Below are 24545 nucleotides of genomic sequence, written 5' to 3'. Positions count from 1 at the left end.
GTTCTTGGAGACCAGGAGCTGGTAGGTCACACCATGGGGGCACACAGCCTGGGACAGCCCTTCAGCCCATAATGAAACTTTAGTAATTTTATGTTAATCCCAGCTTCTTTGTACTCTCATCTTTCTCTCTCTTTGCTCAAGTGCAAAGCCCTCTCAGAGGTTCCTGGTTGTATTAATCTTGTTTTGCCTCGCTGCTGCATGCAGTGTTCCTTGCAGGTGGCTCCCATGGTTTGGGGAGCACTGCTGCCCCATCTTGTCCATCACTGGCAGGACTAACCCTACCAGTGGGAAGTAAGGACAAGCATCACTCATTTTTTTGCAGTAAAATTACTTATTTTAAGCAGAGACTCTTTGTGGGGTGAGCAGTACTGAGCCATAATGCAGAGGACAGAAAGTCCCTGCTTTAAGAGATACAATTAACTGAATTTACCCCAATCTTGTCAAGATTACACCTTTTGTGCAATGACCTTTGCCACCATAAAGGCAGCTAACAGGAATGCGGATTTGGGGAACATCTGGTTCTTTCCAGTGACTTGGAGACAAGTGCCAAGCAGGCAAAGCCCTTTTCTGCCTCAGTTTCCCCACCTGTAAATCAGGTTGATTCTCTTTTCTGCAGCGTTCTGGGTGGCCAACGCCCTCAACATCTTGTCCTTGGAGAGAAGTGTCCGTCACGTCCCTGTGGGTGGGTGCCACTTCCTCGTGCCTGCGGTGGTGAAAGTCCCGTTGCTGAACAATGGGGCCACAAGTTGAACCCTGTGGCCTCCAGCACCCCAAAGGTGTGAGGCTCTGCTCTGCTCCCGTGTCACGGGTTTCAGGGCACTGGATCCAGCTTTGCTTGGCAAACGGACAAGGGATTCATCATCGTGCCAAGGCCACAACTGAACACTACACTGAGGATGCAATCCTTGCTCAGCCTTTTTAGCTGCCCATGCAGGTAGTCAACACCTGGATGAAAGCTGTTCCTCCCAAGGGAACTTCTTTCCCTGTTCCGTCTCCTGGAGGGGGAAGCACAGGGCGACTCAGCATTCCTTGGCAGCCACTGCTGAGTCACCACGTTTGTCTTTCATCCGCAGCGGCAGCTTTGGCGCGGGACTGATCCCCGCGGGGGCCCCGCGCTGGCGGTTCGCAGGGCGGGAAGAGCGGCGTGACCGCGGCACTCCGGCGGGAAGGGGATGGGGATTGCCTCAGAGCTGCTCTTCAGACAGCTGCACCCAACGCTGGAGAAAGAGCCAGCAATGGGCTGGGGGGTGCGTGTGTGTCTCGACAGTCTGAGGATTCCAGGTGTGCTTTGTGGCCTCCTCGCTCTGTGTTGTAACGCACGTTCGGGCTGTACCGTTTCTACCCTTTCTTGTTCCTTTTAACGGAAATAACCCCCGCTGCTTTGATTCTTGACCAGCAAGCCAGGTTTGTTTGGGTTTTTTTTTTTTCCTTGGATGTGGCTTTGTACCTCGTGTCTGCACAGCCCCTGGCAGTTTTTATGTGATTTATCAGCAGCCTGACTTTCTGTATGTTTATTCAGTTTTTACATTCCAGCTGGGAGGTAGGCTGGGTGCTTCTACCCCAGCTTTTTGCTCTGACGTCTCAGTCACCCTGTGAGGGGTCTTTCTGCTGGCTTTTCACAGGACATACACAGCACTGTCCAGGGGAGAGCACGCAGTTAACCCCAGGCTCAGTGAGGGGAGATTTCCTTTTGGCTCTGGCTGCCCGTTGAACGAGGAGGTGAGTTGGCACAAAGAGCATAGGTTGCTATTAAAAAAAGATGTACAGGGAAAAAATAACCCAGAACACTTCCCAATCACACCAGGCCAAAGGGGAAAAGCACAAGGGGTACTGGCCTCAGGCAAGGCTCAGGATAAGATCCCCTCTAGCAGGTGTCCCCATAAAACACGGGCAGGCAGGCAGAGGCAGCAAACGCATCGCCCCTCAGAGCAGGCAGAGCCCGGGCACAGCTGTTTGCAGCATGATAAGGTGGGTTATGAAATGCAGTGAAGTTGCTGAACAAAAGAGACCCATTGGGCTGTTTCAGCTGGTTTCCAGAGCCCGGGGTGGTTTGACAAGGGGAAGATGGATGGGAACGTGCCAGTCCCTTTGCACAGCAGGAGCCTTGCCTCAGAGCAGCAGGAGATGGCGGGAGGCTGGGACTGTCTGTACTGATAAAACCACCTCCCTGCTCCAGGCTGGACATGGTTTATGAGGATGCAGAGTCCTGTAGTGTCTCTGGTGTGTGATAAATCCAGCCAGTGGAAAAACAGATGGAGGGCAGGGGTAGAATCATAGAATCGTTTTGGTTGGAAAAGTCCTTTAAGACTGCTAAGTCCAACGGTTAAACCAGCACTGCCCTATCTACCAGTAAACGGTATCTTTAAGCACCAGGTCTGCCCAGTGAGCCCAACCACTGCCCTGGGCAGCCTGCTCCAGGACTTTACAAGCCTTTTGCTTAAGTTTTTCCTCATATCCAATCTAAACCTTCCCTCATGCAACTCAAGGCTATTTCCTCTTCTTCTAGAGTGACCCCCACTCCTGCAAATGCCTATGTTGCCATAATTCATATTTAAATGTCTGTAATTTCATTTTGCCGTGCCCAAATCCCTGTAACCTTTCTCCATGCCTCATTTCTCCCTTCAGCTGTGTGGCACAGCGGGCCTGACCAAAGAAGCTTGGCAGGGAACAGGGCAGGGGAAAGGGTAAGCTGGGTGGCTTTGGACACCCTTCAGGATGCCATTTCCTGAGGGGGACATCACTGCTATTGGGTTGGGCTGGGTTGGGTTGGGGAGGTTCCGCTCGGGCAGGCCGTGGTGTGGATGGCGGGTCTGACCCTGACACAACCGCGCTGCCACCCTCCACACCCGCCCAAGATGGCGGCGCGGCCCTGGCCGTCAGGGCCCGTCCTTCCCGCCCTTCCCGCCCTTCCCCCGGGCCCCGCCCCCGCAGTGGCCGCTCCCAAGATGGCGGCAGCGCTGAGGCCCCTCCCAAGATGGCGGCGGCGCCGTGACGGGTGAGGGCGGAAGAGGAGGGCTGCGGGGGAGCTGAAGGGCCGAGCGCGGCCCCGGCGCCCGGCGGCAGGATGATTCCCACCGAGGAGGTGTCGGCCCGCCGGAGGGAGATCGAGGATAAACTCAAGCAGGTGAGGCTGGGCGAAGGACTAGGCCGGCGGACTCAGCCCCGGCGCTTTGCCGGGGAGATGGAGCCGGAAGCTTCTCGGGACCCCCTAAGGGCCTGATCACCCCTCTCTGGACCTGGCAGCATCCCCAGGTGCCCTTCAGGCCGTGGCTTTCAGGGTCAAGACTCTCTCTCTGCTCTCCACTTCAGGCCTGGGGCTCTGCCCTTAGGGCCTGGTTGCTGCTGGGGGCTCTGCCTTCAGGTCTCAGGCGTAGCCTGGGAGGTCAGCCCTTGCCAGCTGTGATTTCCCCCCATCTCTGGGCTTCGTTGACTTGAAAACAGCCCTTGAGGGTTGTTTTGTGTTGGCTGCTTGGGTTCATGGCTGTGCAAGGGGTTGGGGCAGGGAAGTGCGTGGCCTGAGCCAGAGGACCTCTGTGGTAAAGGTGTCACTTCTGTATTGTGCTGTGGCTGTAGTGTGCTAAGGCTTTTATGGTATGGAAGGGAAATAAGTAGTTCCTAATGTCATGAGTGAGGGTTTTATGTGTCTTACTGTGCCACAGTTGCACCTCAGTTTCCCTGGTTTCTGTTAAGAGGTTGGATATTGAGATGCGACCTTAGCATGAGACCAAACACTTTGATTCAGTGTTTAGAAGGACTTGTAAAAACCTGTATCTAATATTTAGTGACTTAAATGCTTAGTGTTCAGAATTGAAGGCTATTTTTTCATCCTACTTGCAGGAAGAAGAAACTCTGTCCTTTATCAAAGACAGCCTTGAGAAGAGTGACCAGCTTACAAAGAACATGGTAAGGAGATGCTTGAAGTTCACCTCTAATGTTAAGCCTGGGTTTAGTTTTTTGAGGAGATTTTTTCAAGGCTGTCACTGTTCTCACCTGAGGAATGCAGGGTAATAAACCACTCACTCTGTGTCTGTGTTTTACACTTCTGTGGTTAGGCAAAAGTGAAGACTGATGAATGTTTCAATCCTAAACCTCTCTCCTGGGAAGATGAGATCTTAATGATCTGTTGGGACATGAGCTGTTGGCCTTCTCTCTTTACAGCCTTCCCTCTCTCTCAGGAAGAGGTATTAATAGACCCCAGACTAGTTTGTCCAACAGCATCATGTTGTTGCTTCATAAAGTCAGGTCTTTTTCAGAGTTTATTTTCAGAGTGTTCTGGTTAAGAAGTAGAAAGTAATTATTGTCTTCTAATTGCTCCTAAGCCCACAGCTAGTGTCCTGCGTGCAGTTTGGGGCTCAGTGCTTTAAGAGTCGTAGAGGGACCACGAGAGAAGTATGGAAAACATAACAGAGGAGTAAATCTTGAAAGAATTACATTCTGCCCTAGAAAAGATGATGTTAAGGCCTGCTTTATGTACTTACTCAGTCTTTCCACCTTTCAGAAGCAATATCACAGTCCCCTTTAAAAATAGCTGTCTGTGGTGGAAGAGAAGGTTCATGCTATACACATCCTGTGCCTTCACGTTGTGCATCTGCTGTTTGGGTCTTATTGGTATGGAGCAAAGTGGCTGCTAGTTGATGCTTTTGTTGCTCTTTTCACCTACAACACCTCCAGGCAGTTCCTGTGGATTTGTTTCCTGCTGCCAAATCAAGTTTTGCTTCCTTTAAATTAGGACACAAGGGGATTAAACATCCTGTCCAAGGAGTCAGGGAAAATTAGAGCCCTTAAAGATAAGCTGTGACCAAAGATCCCTGGTTGCCCTGCTCTGACTGCTACCCTGCTGTATGGATCCAGGTGGGAAGGTGTCCTCAGCTCTCTGTTTCTCTCCTGGCATGTAGGTTTCCATCCTCTCCTCCTTTGAGAGCCGTTTGATGAAGCTGGAAAACTCCATCATCCCTGTCCATAAACAGACAGAGAACCTCCAGCGCTTGCAGGAGAACGTGGAGAAGACCTTGTCCTGCTTGGATCATGTCATCAGTTACTACCATGTAGCTAAGGACACAGAGAAGATCATAAAGGAAGGGTGAGTTGAGCAGTTAGATCTTGCTGGAGAGCTTCACCCTGTTTGAACTTTTGGGATATAAGTAGGGGGGCTGACTCCACACACACAATGTTCCTTGTACCCTTCCCACACTCTTTCCCCAACATTAGTGCACAGTAGAGCTGCCTGGCTTCATCTTCAGCAATCCCCAGAGGGCAGAGTCTGCTTGGGTTCTGCACTGGAGTCTCTTCCAGGTTTTGCAGACATGCCACTTTATGAATCTCATCAGCATAGGTGGCTTCTCTTCTTTCCTCTGCTCTTTTCCCAAAGGCTCTTCCTGCACTGTTGATGTTGTAATCAGAACTGGGCTGGAGCCTGCTTGCAGCTTTGATTGCCCTTCCCTGGGCTGGTGGGTTGTGCAGCTTCCTTTACCTTCCCAGCAGGGCCTGACTGAGAGAGGAAGGCAAGGATGAGAGTTTTCTGCTGCTCAGTCATCAGTACTTCTGCACTTGCTTTGTGAATTGGGTGTTCTGCTGTGGCATTGTGTGGAGGCAAAAGGGAATCCCATGATCTCCTCTTAGTTGAAGAAAAGGGAATTGAAATTTTCCTTATTATTTTCAACCTGAGTTTGGTCTGGTGCTTTCTCGTTACCTTCTTTCTTTGCTTCTTGGAACACTGCTTTTTATTTTTGGTTTTATTTTCAGCCCCACTGGGAGGCTGGAGGAATACCTGGCTTGCATGGACAAAATCCAGAAGGCAGTGGAATACTTCCAGGACAACAATCCAGACAGCCCAGAGCTGAACCGTGTGGTAGGTCATGGGTCTGAAACCACCATGGGTGAGAGGGGCTGATGTAGCCCTGCTGCTTGCTCTGTGCTGTGAGAGGTTTGCTGCCTGGCCAAAAAGATGTTTGGGCACAGCTGAGAAAACCAATCGTTTTGGCTTCTGTTGAAGTTTGCATTCAGCAGCAATTTTTCTTGTGGCATTTTGCTCCTTATGCCTTGCACCATAGGGCTTCTGAAAGGGCTTCTGAAAGCCTGTGTTGCACATGTGATGGAGTTGGTAGAACCTCCTCCTGAGTAGCTCTTGTCAGTCCTTCAGTTGCTTGAGCAGAATGGGAAATCCAATGAAATCACACGTGAAGACTGAGCAACTCCAAACGTTTTATTTTTATTTAACTAGCTCTAAAAATCTCTTAGCTACGGGTGGTGTTGGAGTTTGAAGGACACAGTTTTTGACAGTGGTTAGAAATGCTGCAGAAACTATGTTCTTATGCAGAAATACTCCTGGGTGAGTGATAACAGGAGCCCTGTGCTGCTTCTCTCCTCTTTTGTGCCAGAAATCCCTCTTTGAGAGGGGCAAGGAGTCCCTGGAGTCCGAGTTCCGCAGCCTGATGACACGACACACCAAACCAGTCCCACCCATCCTCATCCTGGACCTGATCAGTGGGGAGGATGAAATGGACACTCAGGAGGAGATGTCTCTGGAGCACCTCCCAGAGAGTGTCCTGCACGACATCATCCGCATTTCTGGCTGGCTGGTGGAAAATGGCAGGAACCAAGGTTGGTGATGCTGCCTGCTGAGTGCACCCCCACCACTGACAAAATGTTTGAGAGCCAAGCAGGGTGGTGAGGGTTGTGTGTGGCACTGCACAGCTTGGCTTGGAGGTGTTCAGCTGTGAATTCTGTGCTGTGGCCAGCAAACCTTGAGTCATGCTGTGGTTGGTGGCTAGCAGGGCTAGTGCCTGCTTTAGTGGCACTTCTTAGGTGAGTAGTTCAGTCTCCTGTCAGTCACTTTAAGATCCTGCTCTTTGTGGTGGGAGTGAACAGCTGTGTGGAGAGAAGGAGCTGTGTAAATAAAGGATGAATTTTCTACATGCATGGTCTGTCCTTCAGCTAAACATCATTTAACTTGCATCTGGAATGCCTCCTGATGGAGCTGCAGCTATCTACTGCACAGGTATTACAAATGTTCAAGAGCCTGATCATTTATTGCCATTTGGGAACTATTTAGGAACAGAACTTTTGTATTAAATGTTATCAGGGGCAGGGGTAAAGCAGCACAGAAGCCTTTCTTCAGTCAGCACATGTCTCTTCTTTCTCATTCTGCACCATCAGAATCTACCTCCAGCTTTATACCCCTTTATTAACTTCTCCTTTGAATGACTTTGAGGATGAGTTACAAGAAACTTTTCCTCTCACATACATACAGCCACTGGAATCACCCCTCACCTCAGTGATTTGCCTCTGAGTGGGGATCACTGTGCTTACCAAGTGTGACAAATAGCTTTAAAATCTTTTTCAGATTTTTTTCCATGATCAAAGGCAAATCAAGCATATAGAGCATATTTGGTTTGTCAGTTTGTATTCTGCTTTCAAATGACGAATGCCTCATTTAATTCCTGAGTGTCCTGAATCCTGAGAAATGTGTACAGTCTCTCCTAGAAGCTAAGTACTTGAGTTGACCTTGTCTTGCTCAAATGTCTCCCATCTGTTCCACAAGTGATGCACTCTTGGCAGTGGTGCACAGGCTTCGTGTTGTGTATGGTTGGAGGTTTGGAATGAATGCTGCAGGGGAAAAAAATTGTTTTTGAAAAAAATAAGAGAGAAAACCCTTATTTGGGGTCCCACATCAATGCTAGTCAGTCCCCTTGGGACACAGGGTGTTACAGGAAAGGTTTGTTTTACCGTAGAGTATTTCCTGAGTGCTTATCATCCTTTTTTCTGCCTTTTCTCCTCAGATTTCATGACAGTTTACTTCCAGATCCGCTCCGTGCAGCTCGACCGCTCCATCAAGGGGCTGAAAGATCATTTCCGTAAGAACAGCTCCTCCTCAGGGGTGCCCTATTCCCCTGCCATTCAGAACAAAAGGAAGGACACCCCCACCAAAAAACCCATCAAGAGGCCAGGTGAGTGCCTGGAAGGGGAGTGTCACTGCACTCTGTATCCTCTTGTCTGGGTATCAAACATATCTGCACATCTTCTCACTGCTGAGGTCAGCCCTGTGTCTGAAATTGTGCTTTAGGGTAGGAGCAGGGCTGGGATTTTGGAGATAAGCTCTGTTTCTCTGCCCTGGGCTCAGTATTGAGGTGACAGATGTTTTCTGACTGTTTGTCAAGCCATTCAGTCTGTTTTCTGGGCGATGTAAAAGGAGAAGAGGGGTCCTGTATACAGGGAGAGAAAAGGCTGCTTCCCTAACAAAGGAAGTGAGTAAAAAGAGACCCGAGAGGGCTATAAAAGGATATGATCTGAGAACACCTGTCCTCAGCCTTGGAATACAGAAAATAGCCTGTGCCACAGCAAAAGAGAAAACTCAGATCTGACCAAACACAGCACTTTAATCATTAGTTATGAATAAATTATCATTGTGCTGGGAAACCAAGAACTTGTCAGGAGTTGAGATAGGGTCTAGGTAGGTGGCTGCAGAAACAAGACCCAAAGTTGTCTGGATTTGAGAAGGGCTGTTTAAAGCTTTTGCTGGGGGTGGGGGAGGAGTTTCCTCCACCTCTCCTCACAGTGGAGTTTTGCTGTGTTTTCTGCAGCTGATGAGGTGGGTTCCCCCAGTGGACCATAGCCCAGAGCTGGAGTTCCCATCCCTGAAATGTGCCATCTAGTGGGAGCAGGGCCAGAAGGAGGGACAGCAAAAGGTGCTACCGACCTCCCACATCAGTGCAGTGTTCCTCTTAGTGTCACAGCACCCTGCTGTTGCCTCTGTAACAGGGATGAGAGTCAGGAAAGTTCATATTTCTGGGGTTTTCCCTGGCCAGTACTCTTGCACCCTAATTATTTTTTCTGTGTTGTCCAAATACTGGGTTCAGGAAAATGGTAAGAAATGTGGGTAGGGACTGGGAATGGATGGGATGGGGAAAGGGAGGAAAAGAAATACCCATTTTAATTGTGTTGTGTTTATTTTTATAATCCTGATGTGAATGCAGTCCTCATCCCAGGTAACGTGTCTCTTCGTGTGCGTGTGCTGGCCCTGGTGCTCTCTTTCTTCACTTCTGTGTGAGGAGAGGCTTTGCTGGGCCTCTTCTTGCTAAAGCAGAGGGTGTGCCTGGGATATTTGGAGAGGGAGAGCTGCATGGAAAAGGCTGTGACCTCCAGAGATGACCCCTCTGGTTTTTTAAAATCAGTTTGTGCCATTGCTGCAGTGTCCTGGAGCTGTTCCTGAAAGCTGATGTGCCAGTTGCAGTTGATTGATGCAATCAGACTGAATTTCAGTGGATTTTTCCCTGTCAGCAGAGAAACCACCAGACAAGGGGATGTCTTACCCCACACTTGGCTTTCATCTGGAGTTTGGCTGGTAGTTACTTGCATAAGAATTTGCCCCCAGTGTTGGGAGACCTGTAGAGGATAATATCCTCCTGCTAAGGAGAAATAGCCATGCTGCAGGTGGCAGATGGGCACTTTTTAAAATGGGTTCTGAGCATGATGACAGTCCTTTGTGTTCAGCTCCTGAACAGTGGTTCCTACCCAACAGCATGATTATCATAGGGTAAAAGTGCTTTTTTTTGTGTGTGTGGTTCAGTAGCTCTTTGCTGAAAAGATGCCAGATGGGGATCAGTAGTTGAACCCTGGGGCATCTGGGGTTGTGGATGCTGCAGATTTGCTCCACAGTTCTTACCTGCTACTGAAAGATCCTGGGGTTTTGGTTGCAGTGAAATCAGCAGGTATTGCTGAGCAGCCTGAGTAGTATCTCCTCTGTGGTCTGGGTAAACAGTCAGAAATGGAGGAGATGTTTTTTTCATGTGCAGATTAAAAAAAAAAATAATTAGGATTATTTTAATGAGTCTCAGATCTTGGGTGCTCACACAGTATAGAAAGGAGCCCACAGGAGCAGAAACATTTGCTCCCTACTTACAGGGCTTCTCCAAAATGGATGCATCTGGGCATCCAAAATTACTGGTGATGAATATCTTGGCTCTAGATTTGCCAGGATTTCACATCTTTTTACCTAGTTTAATTGGAGCTTGTGAGACAGGCCAGGTAGAAGGTACAGAGCTCAGTCTGAATGTACTTAAAGAGCTGATGGTGTATGAAGGAAAGAGCATTTTGAATGATCTGCTGGGGTATTGTTAATCTCAAGAAAAAACAGTGGCTAATTTGTCTCCAGCCTTCCATGAACAAGGACAGAGAACCAGGCTGTAGCTCTTGAAGTACAGAGGTGGTTAAACCTCAGACACCAGGCATCTCTTATGGCTACTAAATTGTACTTAAATTAAAAATGGAGGAAAAAAGTCTTTGAGACAAGAGTCACCATTTTTTCTGCATTTCCATCAGCTTTCAAGGACTGCTCTTGAGGTGGAGGTCTTATACCATCTCTGCACTGGCACAGTGTCCCTTTTCATAGCAATGTTCACCTGGTGGTGTTTGATTCCCCTGGTTTTAGCCTTTGTTCAATTACAGCAAAATTGTTTTTGTTCTGTGTCATTGCTTCCTTAAGTCAAATTCTGTCAATGTGGGTTTCAGACAAGGGAGTTTTCTCACAGTTCCATCAAGTGAGTTAACTTCCTTAATCCTTAAGAATATCCCAGAGCACACCCCAATGCACACTTTAACCTGTTGCAAGAGATAAATAACAAACTAAATCTGTAACTTGTTTATCCACAAAGCAAAGCTCAGGAGAGGCCACAGCTAAAGGGAAGGTGAGATACTAGGGACAGATTAGCAAGGAAGAGACCCTCTCTTCTCCTCCAGGTGCTGTGTTGGGTTCTGGAGAACATGTTCCACATCCATATGTTGTTTCAGAGGGTCTTCATCTCTCTGTTACTGTTTTATTGGTTTTGTACCCTGTACTGTCTCCTGCTGTTGAAATTGCAGTTGAAAATCTGGCTGCTGGAGAGTTTTCTTCTCTTAAATGAAACTTCCCAAGTCAAGTTCAATTGATGAAGCAGTCTGTCAGGTTTTTTTGGGTTTTATTTTTTTTTTTTTACTAGTTTGCAGATTGAAGATGTCAGCAGTCTGTCTCAGGAGGCAAGAATATTTAGATTCCCAAAGCTCCTGCTGCATACACATTAAATATCACTTGTTTGTGGTGGCTGTAGACCCAGTGCTTTGAGAGCAGAATGGAACTCAGATGCCCTGCACTGCCAGGGAAGGGCAGGGATGAAGATGCTGGTAGCAGCACCCAGCCTGGCTGCCTCCAAGGAAAAGCCAGAGAGCTTTAGTCAATTTTACACTGATTCCTGCTTAAGAAAAGAGGATACTTTACCCTTCTGCTTGGTTAGAAAACTGCCTGGTGGAAGAGAGAAACAGTTGGAAAACTGTGCCTCATGTATGTGCCACAGGAGCAAAAGTTTCTGGTTGTTTTGTTGTTGTCTTTTTTTTTTTTAGCTTTTGAGGGCTCTTTGCAAGCTATAGGGAGCCCTTTTCCAGTTTATTTAGTGTTCCAGTTTGCCTGGTGGTGAGGAGGAAGCTGTGGAGGCTGTCTGGCAGAATGAAGAACCTGTTCCTGCTTCCCTCTTCCCATATCCATCACTCCTCAGCCTGACTCTGATGTTTTCATTAGCAGCTGCAACACATTCCTGGTTGGTTTTCCAGCTGCCTACTTGGGCAAAACAGTCATGGAACAAAAGCATTTGGCTTCCACTAGAATCCATCAAAGCCTAATTACAATGCTAAGTGAGAGGGATTGGGCAGCACTGAAGTGATGCCCCTGAACGGGGTAAACACAGAGAATTGTGCTTATGCAAATAAAATGCAGCACAGGAGTTTCAGCTCTCATCTGGGAGGGAACTCTCAGGGTTGAGCTCTGAAGATGTGCACTGCATACCTGTGAAGTGAGATCCTAGTGACAGCAGCAGCAGTTCTACTGTTTGTTTGGTTCTCATACCAATTTATCTGGGGTTTTTGGGGTTTTTTTGTCTGTTTTTTTCCCCTCCTCCAGAATGCTTGAAAGTAGGAAAGATGAAAGAACTGCTAGATGAACAGTACCTGGGTTGAGCTGCTCTGCAACAGAGCTGGGCCACGTAACAGCAGTAAGAGGGAGCTTAGTGCATATCCTCAGAGCTTGCTACAGCCCTGCTTGCTCAGAGGAATTTGCTGTTGTGCCCAAACTCTTAGGGTTTCTGAAGGCAGCTAAGAATAAAGTGGAAGTGTTCAGTGTGAAGAGCATTGGGAAGCTTGGAAGAAGAGGTGAAAGCTTCTGCTTTGATCATATGACAGATGCTAGGAGCAGATGCATCAGCACACTGAGGGTGTAAATCTTCCCACCTCCATGGTGTGGGTCTAGAGGGAGGAAGTTTCCTGCTGGAAAAAGTTATTTTATAGGTAGTTTTTGGGTTTTTTTTTTTCTTTATTGACTGGTTGAGAACACTGAACAGGTAGAAGAAAAATATTTCCAATGAAACACTGGCCCCAGTGAGCACTTCAGGAACCATGTTTCTGGTTTTTAGTAAGTGCACCAGGTTAAGGCAGCTTGGTAATTCAGTGGAAACTTCTCTCTCCTCTGCTCCCCCATTAGAGATACACAATCTTGAAGTTTCCTTCTTCCTGCCATACATCCCTTTATGGGAGGCTGTCCTGCACCCCAGGGTGCTGTTCTGCAGCAGTCTGTACTTGGGCTACCCCTCAGGATAGTGGTCCTCAGCCAACACTCATTTCCAGGCTGCACTCTGGCTCAGTTACTGCTGGAAGGAGGGATTTTCTGCATGTCTGAAGTATTTATTACTTTAAAGCCAAAGAGCAATTCTTAATTTTGGCAGCAGCATTTTTATTTCTTGAATCCTTCTTCATTTATTTAGCCCAGATCTGTTGCCCCTGGGTCTCCTATAGAAACTCCTTCTACCTTCCCAAAACTTTCTGTTCCTTGTTGTGCAGGCAACAGCAAAGCTCTGCTGTGAGAGGGTGTCCATGTGCTGGTGATAATTGCAGCTTGTTGCATGATGCCTAACCTTTAATGTGGAAACAGTGCTTAGTCTTCAGTTGTCACATTAATGCTTTGTTTTGTGTTTTCTAGCTGTATATCCAGCATTGGCTTTTGTTCAGTTCTGTCTGTTTTTTGTGTGTGTTAAGTATAAATCTTTTAACCCAGTGTCTTTTTTTTTTTTTCCATGGTTTTAATTGATTTGCAGTTCCTTAGAAGAGAAGTGTCTTGGGGATTAGGGTGACTGAATACAAGTTAGACATGGGTGGGCAGCATCCATTATTCTGTGATTCCTGTGATGGGAATTGCTGCAGCAATTGCTCTCTGGAGCCCAGAGGTTGTCACCCTTTTATCTCTTCCTATAATGCCAGAGGTTCCTTGTCTTGGCTGTGGGGCTCCTGATGGATCTGTGTTGAGCATGCTCAGAAAATACCCCTCAGAAAGACACCTCTGTCTTCAGCTCTAACCAGATGGCTGCAATTGTGCCTCTGGGGAGCAGGCAAGGTGTTGCTGGACAGGGATTGTCTGTACTGCAAAGCCCTGCTTCCACAGCTGAGGAAAAGCAACAAACCTTGTCTGCTTGGATGCTGAGTATCAGCTTAAATAAACTCACTGCAAGGAGGGGTCCTTCCTTGCTTCCCTTCTCTGACAGTGTTCTCTCACCCTGCCATACCACCTCACCAAGCTGATCTGAGCACTCCCTGATATGTAACCCTGGAATTCATGCCCCCCACCCTCAAATCAGGGAAGCAGTCTGGAAAAGCCATTGTTTCTGCACAGTTGGAGATGAGTTTGGGGTTCACGTTCTTATACTGAGCATGCTCATGGGTGCCCAGCATCCTCGTGCTGGACCCAGGTGACTTGCTGGTGGAGGGCTGGTGTTCTGGGTTTGTTTTCTTTCACACATTTTCTAGGTCTTCTTGTCTCTTTTCTCTGGCTCTGGTGACAGGCACGATCCGTAAGGCTCAGAACCTTCTGAAACAGTACTCTCAGCATGGTCTAGATGGGAAAAAGGGGGCCTCTAACCTCATTCCTATGGAAGGTAATCAAAGCTCCAGCTACTTCACCCTTGACTTTCTCTGTGTATCAACCTTGCTTTTCCAGGTGGGACTTCCATTAGCCTAGTGCTTGATGGGCAGCACTGGATAGGTACAGATATTCTTGAGGAACTGAGGACATGCTGGAGAGCCAAAATGTTTTTCTAAATTTAGTATCTGAATTTAAAAGTCTCTGTAAACATGAGTACACATGGAGAGGAATGTTACCTTAAAGCAATTAACCCATCATAGCTACCTGGCTAATGGAAGTGCTCTGCTCTGATGCCATCTGCTTGTGGTGTTTCTGTTTTCTTTTTGCTTGGACTTTGAGCCATTCCATTTCCTGGTCACCTTTTCAAACCTGATGTTAAGGTGTTGGACCACAAGTAGCTCAGGGCCTGCACCTCTTTTCTGTGGAGACCTCCCTAAATGGTTGTCTTCCAAATTCTGATATTCTCTGGTTTACTGAGGTTGTACCAGAGAAGGGAGAAGAGGTCACTTGCTTCAAAGCATCTCTAAGACCTTTCTGACTCCTGCTCTATATGTATCAAAAGCAGATCTCTTCTGTAGTCTTTTAAACCCCAGGTGGTGACTAAAATCACTCATTTGTTGGAAAAACAATGCTGGGGGAAAAAAAGTGGGCTTTGAGTGTGGATTTTTAATGCCTATGGGTACAAATTGGACTTCTGGTGCCTTCTGTTGCATTCAGAACTTCCAGCAGGAGGCTCAAGGACCTCTTGTGGCCCAACAAATGACTTCATTGTCACTTCTCATCAGGTTTCAAAGGGTCGCTACCGCTACATAGCTCAGACCAAGGGATTTGGTCAGGTAGCATTCCTGGGAACGTGTAGGGAAAAAAACCATCCAGCAGGTATCAAATAAGCCAAGCTTGAAGTGGGTTCCAGCCAGTGTGAGCATCCATGCTGTAACCACCCTGGATAAATTGCGCCTTCTGTTTGTGCCGGCTGACATCTCACTAGGTCATGAGCATGATTTACGAGTTAAACACCTTTCCGATACCTTGAGCGACAAGCATGGGCCTGCTGCTGGTAAGTACCATGTTGTCACTTCATTCCCAGCTGCCTAACATCCCTTCTTTTCAGCATGTTTCACAGTAGTTTTGTAGCCATGGCTGTTATCTCCGTGGGCAGTCCTGGAGCATGGGCCTTCTCTGGCTAAGAAGCTCTGGTTCTTCTCAGTAGAATTCACTCCTACTAATCCCACGCACCCCAAAGCCCCTCAAACAGGGAACCCTGACTTTGTCCAACCAAAGACTGGTGGCTACCATGCTGAGGGGCACTCTCCTATGTTTAGCTGCTGTCTTATGTGGTGCTGAAGTGAAGCAAACAGGAAAGGGATCACGTGCAGCATGCAATACACTGGATCACTCTTCACCAGAAGCAGGTGTAAAACCACATCACCCTTGTGTGTACCCTGCTGACTTGGAAAAGATCAACCTGAGGGACCCATCAGTATAGGGAAGAATTGGTTCTTTCTCCATCAAAAGTTGCAGATGTTGCTGGGAGGAGAGAAGCAGCAGCCCATAGCTTTGAGAAGGCACCTCTGTGTGATCTTATTGTCCTGTGGTGGTTACTACAGGGGTCTGAATCGTGCAGGATGGTGTGAGTCTGGTTGTGTCTGTCCTGCTGACACATCCAGGTAGTGGTTGGCATGAGTTGATGAGGGCCCTTGTGTCATACCAGCACTTCTCATGCCAACCACGTAGGCTCTTTGATGGATCCTTGAGGTATTTGTATGCTATCCCTCAAATATTTGCATTTGTATACAGCATTTTGTGGCAGATAGCTCACCTAGCTGTGCTGATATTTCTGCTTCATAGGGTTTGAATGTTTATCTGCCTGTTTCTTATCTTTGTTTCTGCCTGTGGGGAGATTTCCCAGAAATGTTGATGCAAAATGGCAGTTTTTCATCTGCATGATGGATGGAGATAAGGAATTCTAAAAATACCAGCAGGGATGTTGAATAATTCACCTCAGACCTTCCTGAGTTCAGTACTCTGTGTTCAAATTGATTAAATTTAGTCTGTATCTCAGAAGTGCTCCTCCAAACCTGCCTTCTGTTAGGAGGCCAGGAGGAGCTGGTGTCCTGATGCTCCTGTTTCCTGCACTGCAGATGATTTTCATGCCTCCTGCAGGGTGTGCATAGCTTCCTGCACAACCCAGCTGGGGGAGGGAAGGGGGGCAGGTTTGGTGAGAAAATGACTCTTGTTCTCAAGAAAGGATGGGTCCAAAGCCACTACCTCCTTTTCCAGAAGAACCTTGTGCAACCCAAGGCCTTGGAGTCAGTGTGAATTTTCTTCTCTCTCAAAGCTCTCTTGTCCTTACAGGGAGGGACGACGTCTTCGACATCGAGATTGATGCCTACATCCACTGTGTTAGTGCCTTTGTCAAACTGGCCCAGAGTGAATACCAACTCCTGACAGAGATTGTCCCAGAGCACCACCAGAAGAAGACCTTTGATTCTCTCATCCAGGTCAGCAGCCTCTCTGCATGGCTTCTCTTGTAAAGGCTACACACAAAGTCTTTTTCCTTTCCCCTTTGTTGGGAGGATGTGGTTTCCACCACCTGCTCTGGGTGCTGATGAGCACCACCACTGCTAGGGGTGTCCTTCAGGACCTGTTTAGGGAACTGAGGTCCACACAGACCCTGGAGAATGCACCACAAATGAATCATCAGCTAAATTGGCATCCTTAATGAGTATCCTGCATTGAGCCCCTTGTGCTGCCTGGGCAGAAGTTCTGCTTCTTCCTGACTCTCTGGCTTTGTTCCAGGAGTCACTGGATAACTTGATCATGGAGGGGGATAACATTGTCTCAGCTGCCCGGAAAGCCATCATCCGACACGACTATTCAGCTGTGCTCACAATCTTCCCCATCCTGAAGCATCTTAAGCAGATGAAGCCAGAATTTGATCAGGTCCTGCAGGTAAGCATGATGGGACTGGAGAGAGTCCTGTGGCTTGGGCTGACTGGAGAACTTTTTGGAAGGGATGATCACAATGGCTTTGAACAAAGTCATGCTGCTTTTGCCTTCCAGCATGGACTGGAAGTAACATAAATGCAGCTTTCTCCTTTCTGTGATGGTGAACTCAGCAGCAGATCTTTTCAGTTCAAGTCATGACCTGGTGATAGATCATCTACATTATTCTGCTGTATACATAGCCTCTGAGGAGTTTAATCTCTGATACTGTTGAACTTAGTTTAGGCTGTACTTGCTGATGTCTGGAAGATGGGCTGCTCTGAGGAGAGCCTGCTTGGACCATGCCACAAGGTTTTCAAGGTATTCTTTTCAAATCTGGCATCCAGGTTAACAAGGCTCCCTACCATCTGCTTCCAGTTGGTGACTGTGATGCACCAACCTCATGTATCAGGTGCTGCATAAGAGGAAACATGAGAAGTAGCAAGTTCTGGTCACCACTAAGGTCACTACATCTTCCCTTTTTGGCTGGCAGAAGAATGTAGGCTTTCACATGTGGTCAGTGGTGCTGAAAATATTCTCCTGGTACATGAGGAACTGAGAACGAAGTGATGGGGTGGGGAGGTGCTGGGTGAAGGTTCAGATCCTGTTTGTTTTCCTCCTCTGATCTGTTATGGAACTATTCCAGGGAACTGCAGCAGGCACCAAGAACAAACTGCCAGGGTTGATCACTTCCATGGAGACCACTGGTGCAAAGGCACTGGAAGAGTTTGCAGACAACATTAAGGTAGGATGCTCCCTCAGTGTTCCCTTTGGCTAGAGCAGCAGGCTTGGAAGAGAGGTGTTCTGAGCAGAATCCCTGGTTCAGCTTTTCCCTGAGTTTCTGACTCTAAAGGAAGAGCTTGCTGGATCACATTGGACAGCCAGCTGCAAATAGCAAATGCTTGGTACTGATTTCAAATAGAAGAGGCCTCTGCCTAAGACCCTGACAGACATACTACAAATAATAATAATAATCTGCAGATACCAAGTCAGACTTGGAATTTAATCTTGGTTAAAAAGAAAGGAAAATTACTGACTGAAAAAAATTTGGAAGACTTGTGTTAAATTGTGGCTGTGTAAGGTGGGCTTGGTGAATGCTCTGCCTGGTAGGTGAGCTGAACCTTTGGTGGTCACATGCTGAACAAACTCCTGTGGTTCTGAGCTGCTGGTGTGTAGGAGCTGTGGCTTCTGGGCACCAGGAGATGGCACTGCAAGAGCCAGATCAGAGGATGTTGAGATAGGCTGGATAAACCAGCCTACAGCTCACTTACAGCAGCAGTTGTATTGTAGGTGCCTTCAAGTTCTTTAGGTGCTTACCTGATATCTCTCTCTTCCCTTAGAATGATCCGGACAAAGAATATAACATGCCAAAAGATGGGACAGTTCATGAACTCACCAGCAATGTATGTGATGATGATTTGAACCATCCTTTGTGAAAAACAGCTTCTGAAGAAGTTTTAGAAAGAGCAGTTGGGAAATTTCTTAAGCTATCTTGGTATTGCAAGGGCAATTAACTGGCTTCCATTAAATCATTAACTAATTATTCTTGTTAAGCCAGGATATGGCTGTGTGGGTAAAGCCCAGCACCTCAAAGGAGTGTAGTGATGTGTTGCTTGGAGGGTTTTAAGTGTGGGGAAAAAAGTGGTCCTTCATGATCCTTAATAGCAGAGCACAGGAGATGCAATTTTGGTTGCTCATAACTTCCCTCCTTTGCTTCCAGGCCATCCTTTTCCTGCAGCAATTACTGGATTTCCAGGAGACAGCAGGTGCCATGCTGGCATCACAAGGTACATACATGCATAGGGCTTTTTTTTTGGGCATGCAGTTCCTTCCCCAAATTGTCTGGACATCTTCCCTAAAGCAATCAAACCTCATCATGCATGGTGAGCTTGTTTTCTTCCTATCCTTCACCCTGTGGTTTGTCTTGTCCTCCAATCTGCCATGACCACATAATTGGGTGTCTGGAGAACTCCAAGAGATGTAGAGAGTTCCCCTGCTGGCCCCTCCACACTTGTGCCTATCAGGTACTCTTGGGATGGTGTCTATTACAGATGTGTCCTGTGGTGGCACAAGAGGATGCCTTAGTCATTTAGCTTCAAATCTGATGCTGTGTGGTCCTCTCTGACTGTACTGGAGTGAGGGTGGTTGGGCCAGCTGAGTTAGCTTTGGTTAGGCTGTGTGTTGATCAATTGCTGCCTTTCTCTGCCACTGGTCAGGGTATAACAGCAGCAGCAAGAATATTCACCTCAGCATCTAGCCATGGTCAGAGAGAAGTGTTAGATTTAGGGACTAATTCCAGAAAGAAATATGTGGATCAGAAGCCAAGAGCTGCTGCTTCCTGTAACAGGATGCTGCTGTGTGTCAGCTAGAGCAGGATTCTTGCTTCTGTGCAGAGTAGCAGCTCCCAGCTCTCCAGTAAGCTCCTGGCCTTGGCAGAGCTCATGCTTTCAAGTATGAACAGAGCAGGCTGGAGAGGTGGAGAACTGGAGATTCAGGGGGTGCAGGGACTGGAAGAGAGAAGAAGCCACTGGCTGGTGTTTGGAGAGAGTTAGGGAGCCCATTAGGAGCCAGGGGAACAGGGAAGCTGTTACATTATATGCAGTTCCTGTGTGGAAAATTCTTCCAATTCTAAATTAACTCAGTCTTGGATATCTCTACTCTTGCCACACCTCCTCTAACCACTGCCTTTTTCCCTCTCCACTTGCAAGCTCAGTCAGCTCAGGGCCTCCTGGACATTGACTCTTTCTCTTTGGCCAAAGGGCTAGTCTGGATTTTTTTTCTTGGAGAAACCAACTGTTTCCCATTTCCTTCCCTGAATGGTGTTGTCAGCACCATTGTTTCAAACACTGACGTGGTCACGCAGTAGAGATCTGCCACAGGAGCTGATTCAGAAGGTAACATAGGCTTTTTTAACTTTTAAATTGTGGCTCATTGTCCCATCAGGTGTAGAGAAACTTGCTGTGTAAAGGTTTGGAACAAGGTGTCTTGCTAGATGCAAACAATGACAGTGTCTCTAGCAGGGGAAGGTGAGACTCTGCCTTTCCACTGTGGTCTCCATTCCATTTGTGGCCTTGGAGGGACTCCTGCCTGCTCTCCTGTGTAGCTCTCTGTGGCTGCTCTGTGTTAATATCTGCTTTGTTCTCAAAGGGATGGTGGTCTCTAACCTGTCTTTTTGCACTTTGCATTTCTTTTTCTCTCTCCCCTGTTCTCTCTGCTTTGCCTAATCCTTGTAGTTCTTGGGGACACATACAATATTCCTTTAGATCCCAGAGGTAAGCAGACTTACCCACACGTACCTGTTCATGTTGCCTTGGACTCTGGTGATGTATGTTAATTCTTTATCCTCCAGGAGTGGTAAATAACACAAAGGGGAGAAGGGGAGGGTAAGTAACTCTTGCTGAATAGGGAGGGTTTGTCACCAGCAGACAATGGGGGATGGCACATGAGCTGAAGCAGCGGGACAAAAAGATGTTTTTGTGGCACTGAATCTCTTTGGCATGGGTAGCAAATTGGCCCAGCTGGTATCATGCTTTATCCCGTGTGTGCTTGGCTCCTCATTGTCCAACTCCCAGCAACAGGAGCCTCGAGACCTTTCCCATGGGGTGCTTTTGAACTTGGACCACCCGAGCTATGCCCAGCTGCCAAACTCTCTGGTGGGAGGAGGAGGAGATATCTACCCCACGTGTCCCGTGGGCCCCGTGCCCACGAGCCCTTGAAGGCAGAAAACCATTTCTTTGCATACACAGAGGAACATGTGCCAGCCCAGAGTCACTGCTTGTAAGGGCAGGCTCCTGTGCTGGTACACAGAGCCAAGCAGGCCCTGTTAGCAACCATGGGGATGGCTGAAACTTTCCAGAGCCCTTCTGCTTGTTTCAATGACTGTTGTGTCCCTGCTGTTTCCAGTGCCAGCTCGTTTGTTCCCTGGTTGCCAATTTTTAGTACTTGCAAACCCTTTTCAGGTGGTGGGGAAGGATGGGGAGGATGTGTTTCATGACCTGTTTCTGATTAAGAGGGTATTTTCTGAGCACTAGGAAGGAGAGAGTTCTGCTGGAGTGCTCAGCAGTTGGTGCAGACGCAGGGCCTGAGGGGTGCAAAGCTCTTCCACCCTCACCCAGGATAAACCACTGGCAGTTGGCACAGAAGCAGGGAGCTGCCTACAGGAGCACTGCACTGACTTCATAGCAACAGGGAGGAGGTTTGTTTGAATAGAGGCAGGCCACACACACACACACACACACCCCCTCTCCATGGCATGGTAACTGCCCTGAGACTCTTTTCTTTTCAGAGAGCAGCTCCTCAGCCAGTAGTTACAGCTCAGAGTTCAGCAGGCGGCTGCTGAGCACCTACATCTGTGAGTACTCTGCACATCTCCCCATTCCTGCCCCCTTTGCTGTCCTTCACTCAGCTCATCCTTGGGTGAAGAGCACAGGCTGTGTCTCTTACTCCATCTGATCTTTCCACGTTTGAGCTGGAGTCTGATGGGGAGGGTTGGAAAAAAGGGTGAAACTGGGAGTTTCAGACAGGGTTAGACAGGACAAAGCACAGTGCAGCAGCTTGCTGTGCTGCAGAGCTTTTGTCATCAGTTGCCCTGCACCATGGGTGCTGTTAAATACAGAGGGTTGTACCCTGGCCTACACATGCAGCTGGGGCTGAGCTGTTCACTTTGCTGTGGGCCCACAGTGACAGTGCAGAGAGCTCAGTTTGGATTGTCAGTAGTGAGAAGTTTCAGGGCAAAACTTGTGATTCTGGTTTTCCTTCTCTAAGGCAAAGTGCTGGGCAACTTGCAGCTTAACCTTCTTAGCAAATCCAAAGTTTATGAAGACCCAGCTCTGAGTGCCATTTTTCTGCACAACAACTACAACTACATTCTGAAATCTCTGGAAAAGTAAGTGTGACCTGGGTAAGTTTCCCTGAAGCTCAGGCTGATTCCAAACATGGGTTTGGAGCAGAGATGTACGTTGAGTGCATTTACGTGCTGGCCTGTCTCATCTCTGGTCTTTCTTCCATCCTTGAAACTGCCCTTTTAAAAGATTTATGCTGTTATAAACTGCATTACACCAGAGTGGAAGATCAAAGCAGTAGAGAAGCCTTAGGTTGTAGTGAGCCCTTTTATCTTGGGAGGACTGAACACATGTAACTTGGAGTAGCTTTTGTCTCCTAGTTGGTGCTTTTCAAGGTCCCTTTTATTGTAAAGGGTAGAAAAGAACTTGTTGATAGGGATGTGAAATGTTGCCACCCTGCTAGCAGCCCCGAGAGCAGTTGGTTCATGTGCTTCCCTGAGTTTTCTGTTCTTTCAGGTCTGAGCTGATCCAGTTGGTGGCTGTGACCCAGAAGACAGCTGAGAGATCTTACCGGGAGCTCATTGAGCAGCAGATCCAGACCTACCAGCGCAGGTCACTGGCATCCTCCACTCTTCCCTTTTGTCACTGGGAGAGATTAGCCTGAAACAGAAACTGGTTAAAACCAAAGCCAAATATTTTTGGTTTCCAAGCAATTAATCTAATGAGGAGAGGGATCACTGGGGGAAGCTTTGGGATGGGTGTTATCTGGGGCAGCCTTTGGGTCATGGGTGAAGACACAGAGGCACAAATAACTCCTCTTTGCCTCTTTTCAATCTCATTTCACATGCAGCTGGTTGAAGGTGACAGATTACATCTTGGAGAGAAACCTGCCTGTCTTTCAACCAGGAGTGAAGGTGAGAGGATGGGCAAGGATGGTTCTGAGAGAATAGAAATTGCCAGCAATATCTTCTCCTTTGTCACAGAAAAAATCTCCAGAAACCTTCTTTATATCTTTTGCTAGTATTGCTCTGCAGAGTCAACACTGTGGCTGGGACACAATGGAGAGCAGCACTGCCCCAGATTCATACAAATCTTTTAATCTCTGCCTCCATTCTCATATTTTCACCTGAGCAGATGCTTCTATTTTGGATTTGCAAAACCATGAGACTTTCTAAAAGGCTGGAAGCAAAAAGGAATCTATTTTTATGTCTGTTCTGGCTGAAAATTACCCTCATTAAACCTTCTTCAGATGAAAGCCAACTGCTGCATGTAGTGTGTGCTGCTCACTGCAGCTTTCTCTGCTCCCTGCTGTAGGAGAGGGAATTCAGGCCAGGTAGGGAGGACATTACTTAGGTTGGATGGGGCGTTGTGGGCAAGCACGGATGTTGTCAATTTCTTTCCAGCAATAAAATAAAATCCTTTCCCTCCTTATTGCAGCTCAAGGATAAGGAGAGGCAGATGATAAAGGAACGCTTTAAGGTGAGGAGGTGTTAGATGGGGTAAGAACATCCCCTGGTTGACTGGGACAGACAGTGCAGGGGAGAAGAATGTCAGTCTCAGTCTAGAGACACAACTGCAGACACTGAGTGTTACTTTGGACAGGGTTTCAATGATGGGCTGGAGGAGCTGTGTAAGATCCAGAAGGCCTGGGCAATCCCAGACGTGGAGCAGCGGGACAAAATCCGCCGGGCGCAGAAAACCATTGTGAAAGAGACCTATGGTGCCTTCTTGAACAGGTGACAACCTCTTGCAACCTTGTCCCCTTCTTCTTTGGATTTACTGAGGTCTTTGAGGTCCAGAGTAGCCTGAGCTGAGGCAGTTTTCTATTGTCCTGTCTTAGCTTCTCTACCTTGCACACTAAAACATCCTCAAGCTGAAATCCCCTCGCTGCAAGCACCTGCTGTCACCCTGATTCCTTGGTGGGGGTGGGTGCAGGTGTTCTAGGTAGCACAAAGCTCTGAGCCACCCTGGGCTATTCGTGTCAAACTTGGTTGTAACCAGGTCACTTGCTCCCTACAAAATGTCTCATCAGATTCAAGTGGGGCATGCTGGAGTGGAGCTGGTTTGTGAAAGAGGAGGGGCCAGTGGGTCTCTTTGCTGTGTTCCAATCGTTGATTACCTGGGGGCTGTCTTCTTTTGCAGATATGGCAATGTGCCCTTCACCAAGAACCCTGAAAAATACATCAAATACCAGGTTGACCAGGTGGGGGAGATGATTGAGAAGCTGTTTGACACATCAGCATAAATCTCCAGCTGTCATGTACTCTCCAGCTGCCAAGTACAAGTCAGCACTCTCTCCCCAACCTTTGGGACTCCCTTTCCTTCCCCTCTGCCCCATTGTGGTGGGCAGGGTGTTATACTTGTATTTATCAGATTTATAAACCTGTGGAAACTCTACCTCCTGGCTGCCTTTGCCTTCTTCCATGGATCCAGAGCAAAGGGTTCTGTTTGTGCATCTTCAGGCCTGGCTATACATCTGGATGCTTTTCTGTGCATCTCACTGGGTGGGTGTGTTGAACCAACAAGAACCCCAAAACCCTTCTGGGTACAGTTCTGTTAAGGGCAGGAGGGTGTAAACTCCAAGTGATGCTACCTGCTTCCCTGATGGGACTTGGGAATCTCAGTTCTGTAGGATCCCAAAGGGTTTTCACAATGTTACTCTTAACTGCTATTTATTTAGTTCAGTGATGGGGCAAGATGCCATTTCTGCAGCATGATGGTGTCTGGCCATGGTGGTGCTGTCCAGTTACACACAGGGTATGTTTTACCCCAGAGTGTCCCAGAGTGTCCCAGCAGTGGTTTCCTGTCCTGCATGAGGTGATGGCAGACAGGGTGGTGGCAGCCTGGAG

At 47.8% G+C, this 24545-nt stretch overlaps 1 protein-coding gene across 9 annotated transcripts; it reads left to right on the top strand.

Annotated features, from left to right (window-relative positions):
• The first annotated feature begins 2938 nt into the window (after positions 1–2938).
• On the top strand, positions 2939–24093 carry EXOC7 (exocyst complex component 7). Of its 9 annotated transcripts, XM_030461545.1 has the most exons (22): positions 2939–3124; positions 3838–3903; positions 4896–5080; positions 5743–5848; positions 6378–6600; positions 7779–7946; positions 8973–8984; positions 13851–13943; positions 14919–14987; positions 16286–16431; positions 16730–16882; positions 17562–17660; positions 18256–18318; positions 18636–18702; positions 20149–20187; positions 21201–21266; positions 21680–21800; positions 22213–22308; positions 22547–22610; positions 23134–23175; positions 23299–23432; positions 23839–24093. In XM_030461545.1, the coding sequence occupies exons 1-22, from the start codon at positions 3065–3067 to the stop codon at positions 23939–23941; spliced, it is 2175 nt and encodes a 724-aa protein (XP_030317405.1). In that variant the 5' UTR covers positions 2939–3064; the 3' UTR covers positions 23942–24093. The 9 variants fall into 9 exon arrangements, with proteins under 9 accessions (XP_030317405.1, XP_030317408.1, XP_030317406.1 ...); XM_030461548.1 differs by lacking the exon at positions 14919–14987; XM_030461546.1 differs by lacking the exon at positions 20149–20187.
• The last annotated feature ends 452 nt before the right edge of the window (positions 24094–24545 follow it).

This window comes from Calypte anna, chromosome 18, assembly GCF_003957555.1.
Source record: "Calypte anna isolate BGI_N300 chromosome 18, bCalAnn1_v1.p, whole genome shotgun sequence".
In the NCBI taxonomy this organism is placed as follows: domain Eukaryota; kingdom Metazoa; phylum Chordata; class Aves; order Apodiformes; family Trochilidae; genus Calypte; species Calypte anna.
This window is presented reverse-complemented; position numbering and strand designations above follow the sequence as displayed.